The sequence below is a fragment of the Clupea harengus genome, chromosome 12, assembly GCF_900700415.2.
Source record: "Clupea harengus chromosome 12, Ch_v2.0.2, whole genome shotgun sequence".
In the NCBI taxonomy this organism is placed as follows: Eukaryota; Metazoa; Chordata; class Actinopteri; order Clupeiformes; family Clupeidae; genus Clupea; species Clupea harengus.
In genome coordinates this window covers 7,272,988-7,282,987 of record NC_045163.1, presented here as the reverse complement: position 1 = coordinate 7,282,987, position 10,000 = coordinate 7,272,988, and the positions used below count along the sequence as shown (strand labels likewise).

At 48.8% G+C, this 10,000-nt stretch overlaps 1 protein-coding gene across 1 annotated transcript in view; it reads left to right on the top strand.

Moving 5' to 3' along the window:
• lrrc75bb (leucine rich repeat containing 75Bb) overlaps positions 1 to 10,000 on the top strand; it is a 37,211-nt gene that overhangs the window by 21,517 nt on the left and 5,694 nt on the right. Inside the window, exon 4 of the mRNA XM_031577913.2 lies at positions 7,199 to 7,877. Within this exon, the coding sequence (XP_031433773.1) occupies positions 7,199 to 7,877 (679 nt within the window). The remainder of the gene's footprint in view (positions 1 to 7,198; positions 7,878 to 10,000) is intronic.

Genomic DNA, 10,000 nt, shown 5'->3' with positions numbered 1-10,000 from the left:
TGTGGCTCACTGCTCCTCTGCTCTGCTCTGTGCTCTGTCCGGAAGTTGCCTTCATCAGCACCATAATCATTGTTATCATCATCACCATCACCACCATCTTCTTCATAATCATCATCATCATTATCGCCTCTATGATAATAGTTATTATTGTAGTAATTAGAATAATCATAATAATTGCCGTCATTATCATTATCGTCATCTTCAGTGTTGTCACATTCACAAGATCTGATGTTCACCCTCCATAATCCATTATGTAAGGAGTTCTTACTGCATGGCAGATAGATATACAGCCTTTCACATATGTCAAGGAGGCATAACATTACTGTCTTTTCTGAACTATAAGTCAGCTTTTTTTTTGTTGTCTGGCTGACTTATATGCCAAAATGACTTGTGTGTATTTTTCCTCTTAACTATACATCCAGTTGGCAGAGTTATTTAAAAGTGATACAGAGGATGAATAATTCAATGCATTCAGGGATGCAGAATGATTTGGGATCTTTTATCTTAATGTGGCTTGTTGTGCCTAGCGAACCTGTAAGTGAACAGTGTTTCCAGCTAATTCTTGGATTCTTGTTTTCAAAAAGTGGAACTAATACTCCGGTGCGATTTATAGTCCAGAAAATACAGTAGCTCAGGCTCAGGCTCAGTCTCAGTCTCAGGCTCAGGCTCAGGCTCAGGCTCAGTCTCAGTCTCAGTCTCAGTCTCAGTCTCAGTCTCAGTCTCAGTCTCAGTCTCAGGCTCAGTCTCAGTCTCAGTCTCAGTCTCAGTCTCAGTCTCAGGCTCAGGCTCAGGCTCAGGCTCAGTCTCAGGCTCAAGCTCAAGCCTCTGCTTTGCTATTGGTGTATTGCAGTAAAACGGTCAGATCTGCTCTGATCTAGAGCCTCCAGTGCTCTAATCTTATCTAGACCCTAGCTGCTGTGAGTTCTGGTTCTTGTGTGCGAATTGGCTTTTATTGAGAAATGAGGATGGTGCAAAACTGGTGTGGGTGGGGATCTTCACTGTAACCTTTGAATAATGAATAATGGTTCTTGAGCATGGTTCTTGGCTAATTGAAAAGTGGGGATGAGAGACTGATGGATGGGTTCTGTTCTGATCCAGATGGGTGGTTATTGTGTATGTGTTGGCTTTGTTAGAACTAGGGATGAAGCACTAGTGGATGGGTTCTGATCCAGACTCCTGTGCTGTGAGTTCTAGGTCTTTTACATGAATGGCCGTTGTGAAAGGCAGGGATGGGGTGCTAAAGGATGGGTTCTGGTTCCTGTTTGTGAAAGGCAAGAGGGCAGGGCTGAGGTGTTGGGGGATGTAGCGTTGCCAGTGTGTGGTAGCCTGGTGGGCACACAGGTGGGCACCCAGGTGGCGCCGTCAGTCAGCGCAGCGCTGGGAATGGAAGGTTAGGAGGACCCCGTGGCACAACACCCTACAGAGCACAGTGTGTGTCAGTGGAGACCCCATACACCACCTGTGTCACACACACTCATGCATACACACACAGAGACACACAAACCTTGATTGTGTGACTAACACGAAGACAGACACAGACACACACGTGTGTGTGAGAGATAGAGAGTAGCATTAGCACCTGCCGGCCTTCTGAGGGCTAATTAAAGTAGGTGGGCATGCAGGCATGCGGGCACCCATGCGGCTGGCATACGCTGGGCACATGTGCTCAGGGGGTTTGGGCACGGAAAGGGCAGACGTCCCAGGAAGTGATGGTGATAGGGACTCGTTAGGACTGAGTGTGACAGCACCAGAGAACAGCTCAGACAGCCTGAACTGGAGCCACAGGTAGTTATAGACTCAGGGGATCAAGGCTCAAATTAGATTCGTTCAGCCGGTACGTTGTGTAACCAGGGCTTTTGTTTTGGTGAAGTCTAGCTATGGAAGCACAGGGTCTGAAAGAGTGACGTTAGCTTAGATTTGTCGGCACCAAGGCTCTGTGGGACGGCTCCTGAAATTGAGACACACTGGCAATGAGGGGGAACAAGTGACAACAATCATCTTTCACCTCATTCAACTAATCTTATTCTAGGAGGTTATGTTTCAGACATATAATCTGTGGATGGTTTTGGGGGATAGACAGGTATTGTTGTGAGTGAGATTGTGCTGTGTGAATGAAACACAAGTTTGATTGAGTTGAAATGAGGTTGTTTTTTTTAAACGTTTTGTGGAATAAGTGTTGCGTTGTGAGAAAAGTAGGTCCGTACATTATGTGGAAAATACTGTAGAATAGATCTGTCTAGTATGTGGAGAGAGTGAAGGCTGGTTTAGAGTAGAGACTAAAGGGTGGTTTATACTTGTATGTAGGCTCTACGCAGAGCCTACGCCATAGCCTTGGCAAGGCATCTGCCAGCCAACTATCTGACGTTAGCACGCTAGCTTACATTTGCGTGCTAGATTACATTAGCAAGCTAAGTAAAGACAAAGTTGACAGCTTGCCAGCAAAGTACACATCAGTCAGCAATTCATAGCAGAGTGATTGGTTCATCAACACACTCCCAAACATTAGGCAAGCGGACCAAACACAGTTGTTGTGGTCTGCGTCGCCGAACTGTGTAGTTACATTTCTGGGGAATGAGGTTCACGTCAGGCTACAGCATAGGATACAGGGTTGGATGAGGAGAGAGGAGTGGGGAAGATGGGATGAAAAGACTGGGGAGGATGAGGGGGGGGGGGGGGGGGGGCGTTGAATGGGGTGACAGGGCAGGAGGATGAGTAGAGAGGAGAAGGGGGGGAGAATGGGCAGAGAGGAGAGGAGTGAAGTGGGTGGCCAGAGCAGGATGGAGAGCACGGTGATTACCACGTGAAACTGAGCTGAGGGAGGGAGGGATCCAGACAGACAGCCCCAGGGGAGAGGGTGGGAAAGTTGGACAGGGCAGCAGGTTGGGAGGGAATGAGGTGTGTGTATGTGGGGGGGGTATTGGGCGTAGAGAGACGGGGGTGGTCAGAGGTTGTCCAGGGGAAAGAGGATAGAAAGAAAAAAGAATCGAAACCATCACGGATGGTTTCCCGCAATGCACCTGTCAGTGAACACCAGTAATGGAACTTTTTCAGATTCTCCAGAGGCTCAGCACCTCTGAGTGTGTGTGTGTGTGTGTGTGTGTGTGTGTGTGTGTGTGTGTGTATGTGTGTGTGTGTGAGAAGCCAGAGTTGAGCCATTACAGTCGATTTTTAATCCTTTCTGTTTAAACATCATTTTCACATCTTCCAGCCATCATAGCCATCTCTGTCTCTTCAATCTAAGCACTCCCCTCAAGGACAGCAGCTTCTGACTGCACTTGAATCAGCTCTATGCCACCTGGACGGAATCTCGAAATCTGGTCAGATAAACACAGTACTATTAGTAGGGATGGGTACCGAAACTGGGTGTTAAATAGACCTCTCGGTTAAATTATTAAAGACCGTAGACCTGATAAGCTCAAACATTACCGGTTCTTTAATCTTTTCATTGTTTTGGTGTAATTTTGTATCTCCCTGCAGCCTCTCCCCTACACACACACACACACACACACACACACACCACCATATCATACCGCACCACACCACCTCACACACACACCCTGCCGAAGCAGTGTAAGAACACTCCCATGCTGTTTTGTGGGGGTGGGGTGCAGGGTGTTATATAAAATAATGAGAATGACAATGGCTGTCCTTTTGTCAATTCAGCTGTGTTTCTAGCATGTGGCTTTGTAGCATATTTTACAAGCTCTTTATTCTACAGGTTCTACAAGCAAGTTAGTGCATTCAGTGGGTTGATTCAAAGATTCTGTAAATGCATTGTGGCAAAAATGCAACAGTACAACAATACATTGACATGAAAAAAGAAAATGTACTTTTGAATACTTAAGTATTTTTAGAAGCAAGTACTCCAGTACTGTACCTTTAGTAAAAATTTGACTAACCCACTTTCACTAGCACACACTTACACCATTCACACACATAAACATACACACGCAGTCACATACACACACAGACACACACTGACACCATTAACACACATAGACATACACAGACACATACAGACACGCAGACACACACACACACAGACACACTGTTAGTAAGATGAGAGGAGTGGGAGAGGCTCAGAAAAAGCCTATGTACTTTGGCAGCTCCTCCTACGCAGGGCAGGTGTGCAGGAAATCCCCAGGCTGCCTGAGCCCGAGCCAAACACACAAACAAAAGAGGCCGGCTCAGGAAGAACAAATCTTGCAGAGGCAGCAAAATCGACAACAACAACAACAACATCAACATCAACATCAACACAATAACACAACGCAACACCAAACGCACACATAAAATAGGCAGACTGCAGAGGCAACCACAACCACAACAATGACAGTAACACAAACAAAAGAGACAGGATCTGGAAGAACAAATACTACAGAGGCAGCAAAACAAAAACAACAACAACAACAACACATTAACACAACGCCAAAGGGTGGGGCGTAACAATCAGTGACTCATACATGTGTTGAGGTTGTAGCAGGCAAACGCAACGCCACCACACGCGGTGTAGCAGAGAGGCACGTATTGGTATTCTTAGAGAGGAGAAGCAGTGAGAAGGAGAGAGGAAGATAGGGGAGGAGGAGAGGAGGAAAGAGGATGGGAGGGAGATGGAGGACGGAGGAGGACGAGATAATGGGAGGGGGGGTGGAGGATAAGAAATGAAAGTAGAGAAAAGAGAAGAGATTAGAGGAGAGGAGAGGAAAAGAGGGGAACGGTTAAGATGAGAAGAGGATAGAGGAGAGGAAAAGAGGGGAATGGTTTAGATGAGAAGCGACATGATGAGAGGTGCAGTGCAGTGATTCAGTGGGTCTGTCAGTGATGTCAGCTCCCATGACTGGTCTAGGGATGCGGCATTAACGCTCTGAAACCTCCACATGCACGAGGCATTTCCATAACAATGTCATTCCGGAGGAATGGTTTGAGGGCTGACATGACCAAGGCAATGAGAAGAGGATGAGAAAGAGAGAGAGATGAAAGAGGATGAACTGAGGAGGAAGAAATAGCAGGAAGGGAGAGAGACCTGAGAAGAGAGAAGAAACAGTATGGGAGAGATGGAAAGAGAAAAGGAGGCAAAGAAAGAAGAGAGAGGATGAACTGAGGGGGAAGAAGCAGCAGGAAGACAGGGAGAGAAGGAGACATCTAGAGAGAAGAAGGGAAAGAGGTAGGGAGAGAGAGAAAGAGTTATAGTCCACTCCAGGAATTGAAAGCCTCACAAATCTCAGGCTGCACTGGGGCCTGATCCTGTCTGACAGTTAGCTGGTCTCCCCGTGACATAATGATGAAAGCCTGGTCCTGCCTGACTATTGGCTGTTCTTCCCATGACTGATGTAATGACCAGAGCCTGGTCCTGCCTGACTATTGGCTGTTCTTTCCATGACTGATGTAATGACCAGAGGCAGCTGCTCTGACTCCTGCTCTCCAGGAGGCCCCGGTACCAGGCCACTCAGAGTTGTCACAGAGCCGCCGAGAGCCTCAGTACAACCTGCCTGCTTCATGTAAATATCTCTGAGTCTGCCTCCATACTCCTCATTGGTTCCACACCAGCTCTTATTCGATCTGACAGCCTGGGCTTGTTATGCCACAGACCCCCCCCCCCCCCCCCCCCCAGGGAGGAGAGAGATGTGGACCAACCCCAGGATCCAATCTATCAAGTGCCCCACCACCCCTCACCCCCACAGAATCTGATTTCCTAATCCACACCCTCCTGTCTCATATCTCATGAAAATTAAGTTTTAACTCAGTTGTGGCGGTGAGATGGATGTGTGTGTGTGTGTGTGTGTGTGTGTGTGTGTGTGTGTGTGTGTGTGTGTGTGTGTGTGTGTGTGTGTGTGTGTGTGTGTGTGTGTGTGTGTGTATGTGTGTGTGTGTGTGTCTTTCTCTTGCACATGTTTGACTTATGCTTTGGTGTTTTGCTAATCTGCACAGACAGATGTAGACTGGCTTCAGTAAAATGAATGATGAGTATATGCACCTGTGTGTTTCAGTGTGTGTGTGTGTGTGTATTTGTCTCTGAGTGTTTATGAGAGTGTGTCTATTTTTGTATGTGTGTGTGGGTGTTTGTTTATCGCTCTGTCTCTCTCTCTGTATATGTGTGTGTGTGCACGTGCGTGTGTAAATGCTTTGGTACAGCACATATGGGGCCATCATTTCACTGAGGGGCAACTGGCAACAAGCAAAGTCTGGCGCGCATGAACTAAAGCTAATTTAATAACTTGGCAAAATCATTTTGCTAATTTAATACCATGAGCAAGATCCTAATCACAGTCCTGTCCATTCAGGTTCTCTGGTGTAAGAGAGGACAACGGCCCCGTTCCTAATGCTGTCCAGTCAGTCTGATCACAGATCTAACAGCAAAGCAACAGCCACATTAGCATGATGTTCATTCAGTGTCATCCCCTCAGCGAGTTAAACCACTGATGGCCTGGTCAGCAGAGGCCAAGCACATGAGCTAACACCCCACTGAGTTACAGCCGTCGCACACACAGACATAGATTACCACAACACATTTAAGAAACGCAGAGTGAGAGAGAGAGGCAGGGGGGGGAGAGAGAGGATGAGAGAGGAGAGAGAGAAAGAGAGGGATATGATGTTACTCTTAACAAAGAGAGGGCACAACCCCACACCTGACACCTCTATTCACAGGTCGTGAATGGGGTTCTAGGGTGTCACCCTGGGGACCTGACAGCCAATCGGGCGTGAGGAGGATGCACTGAACTGAAAAGCCAAGGTTCAGTTAGATCAATAGACAGCCTCTCATTGAGTTACAGCGTCGGTCTCCAGGCATGCACAAACACACAGGTGTCAGCACAATGGTTCACCAGCTGAAATAACACTCCTCTTACTGTGGGAGTGGGTTTTGTGTGTCTTTCAGTTATGTAAGTGAGAATCAACATTCAGAATGCTTTTACCATACAAACCAAAGTCATGGTGTCACATTGCTGCTCATTTATTTACGTTAACATCTATTCAGTTAACTGCTTTTATTGCGTATATGTGTTCCCTAAGAATCACATTGTATCATTGCTCTTGTAGTGTAAGCTGGCCTGTGATGTGATGCTACCTGTGGTCATGTCCACGCTTCGGTTCCCAGAAAAGAGAAATGATCAGACTGTGTGTGCAGAGGATGTTTGGGGAAGGATTGGTGGTCAATGACAGGATTGAATGTAATGGAAGCTGTTGTCTCCTCTTTTCCCAGTCTGAAGACCACTCTGAAGAAGAAGCTGTCCAACGACATCGTGGATCTTTCCGGAATCCCGCTGTCAAGCCGTGACGTCCACAGGGTGACGCTGTACCTGCAGGGCTGCAGCGTGCCGGTGACTGCAGTGGACCTGAGCTTCACCGAGCTGCAGGACGAGAGCCTGCGCCTTCTCTTACCCTCTCTCAGCGCCCTCCCCAAGCTCACCACTCTCGCCGTCAATGGCAACCGCCTCACCACGGCCATCCTCAAGGACCTGATGGAGACCCTGAAGGAGCCACGACACTTCCCCAGCATGGCCTGGGTGGACCTGGGCAACAACGTGGACATCTTCACACTGCCGCAGCCACTGTTGGTGGCCCTGCGCAGGCGCTTTGGCATGAGGAGCAGTCTGCCCACCATCTACGAGTACAGTGAGGGCCACACCAATGCCTGCTACTACCGACTGGAGATGTCCACCGATGAGCCCAGTGTGTTTGAGGAGGATGAGGAGGAAGAAGAGGAGGAGGAGGAGGTGGTGGTGGATAGACAGGTGGAGGTGAAGCTGGAAGAGAGACAGGTGGGGGTGAGACAGGTAGAGGTGAGAGAGGTACAGATGGAGGCGCCAGAGAGACAGGTGGAGGTGAGAGAGGTAGAGGTGAGAGAGGTACAGATGGAGGCGCCAGAGAGACAGGTGGAGGTGAGAGAGGTAGAGGTGAGAGAGGTAGAGGTGAGAGAGGCGCCAGAGAGACAGGGGGAGGTGAGACAGGTAGAGGTGAGAGAGGCACCAGAGAGACAGGTGGAGGTGAGAGAGGTGCAGATGGAGACACCAGAGAGACAGGTGGAGGTGAGACAGGGGGAGGTGAGAGAGGTACAGATAGAGGCGCCAGAGAGACAGGTGGAGGTGAGAGAGGTAGAGGTGAGAGAGGTGCAGATAGAGGTGCCAGAGAGACAGGTGGAGGTGAGAGAGGTGCACATGGAGACACCAGAGAGACAGGTGGAGGTGAGACAGGGGGAGGTGAGAGAGGTACAGATAGAGGCGCCAGAGAGACAGGTGGAGGTGAGAGAGGTACAGATAGAGGCGCCAGAGAGACAGGTGGAGGTGAGAGAGGTACAGATAGAGGCACCAGAGAGACAGGTGGAGGTGAGACAGGTGGAGGTGAGAGAGGTACAGATAGAGGCACCAGAGAGACAGGTGGAGGTGAGAGAGGTACAGATAGAGGCACCAGAGAGACAGGTGGAGGTGAGAGAGGTACAGATAGAGGCGCCAGAGAGACAGGTGGAGGTGAGAGAAGCACAGATGGAGGCACCAGAGAGACAGGTGAACGAAAGACAGGTGTGTGTGAAAGAGGTGCAGATGGAGGCGCCAGAGAGACAGGTAGAGGTGAGACAGGTGGAGGTAAAGCGGGAAGAGACACATGGGGAGCAGAAAGGTGTGGAGGGAAGAGAGCTGCAGGTGGAGTTGGAGGAGCACCCAGTGATGGAGCCGTGGGATGCAGACAAGACAGTGGGGGGGAGTGTCAGCTGGCAGAACTGCGAGAGGTGATTCCTCCCTCCCTTCATTTATTGATCCTCTCTCTCTCTCTATCTCTCTCTCTCCTTCATTCTGTCTCTGAGTCCTGATGGAGCTGCAACTGAGCATGTTGTTGGGGGCTGTCTTTAAGATGAGCACCCCCACACACACAAACACACACACACACACACACACACAAACACATACACTACCCCCTGTGCTTGCACTGAGGCAGGCAGTCCTGCCTCCATCATGTCGAACTCCCTCAAATCCTCTGTTTTACTTGAGGGGGCAAATCTACAAAAACCACAAATCCCAGCATGCATTTCTGCTAGCAAGAGTTGAGCAGTCATGTGTGATAGATTCACCACATTGGAGAGTGGAAGCCAAGGGGAAGTGAAGACAGGAAGCAGAGGGTGAGAGAACCTCCACAGGACATGGACTCTGTGTGTGTGTGTGTCTCTGTGGGTGTGTGTGTTTGTGAGACTGAGTGATTGTTCCGTGAGAACAGCATGCCTACCTGACTCCTCCTTCCGTAGCATTGTCTGCAAGAGAGCAGAAGTGGTGTGATATTGCGGGTGACATATTTACGAGGCACACGGGTACTCCATGGGACTCCGTGTGCTTTGTCATCCTCATTGCACAGTATAACACACACTCCTTTTCCACGACGTGAACACAGCTCTGCAGGTGTTGGACAGATGTAATCAGAGCCGACTGATTGGCCTCCCACTGTGGAGTATGCTCAAGACTGTACATCAATTTGAGCCCAGTGGGGGAACACGTGTGAAAAGCTGTTTTCTGTTTATAGTTTATTTATTATTTATTGTTATTTGTTTAGTTGTTTATTATTTATGTGGCACTTTTCTGTCGCAGTAGAATGGCCTCAGTGTGAGTCTTTGGAGAACCAGCTGTAAACTGCCTGTTCTTTAGCTACACACAGAACATGAAACAGGGTTCCTGGGTCCTGGGTACCCCCCCCCCCCCCCCCCCCCCCAAGGTCCCTCTTCGCCACCACAGGAGAACCTACTTTTGATACAGATGACTATCCTGTGGTGGTTCCTGTTGGAATGATAACACAGATCCCAAAGCCCAAAGTGTGAGACCAGCAGCAGGCACAGGGGGTGACCATTAACCAGAAACCTGTGCAGTTGAGTCTTCAAACAGGGAGACATTTAAGAAGTTTAGGCTAATCGCGTTTGGCTCATTTAATTACGTATAAACCAGTGTCAGTGTTTACAGGATGCCTGGGAGGAAATTATCGTTGCTTAATCCAAAGGCAACCCCCTAGCGACGAGGAAAGACATGCA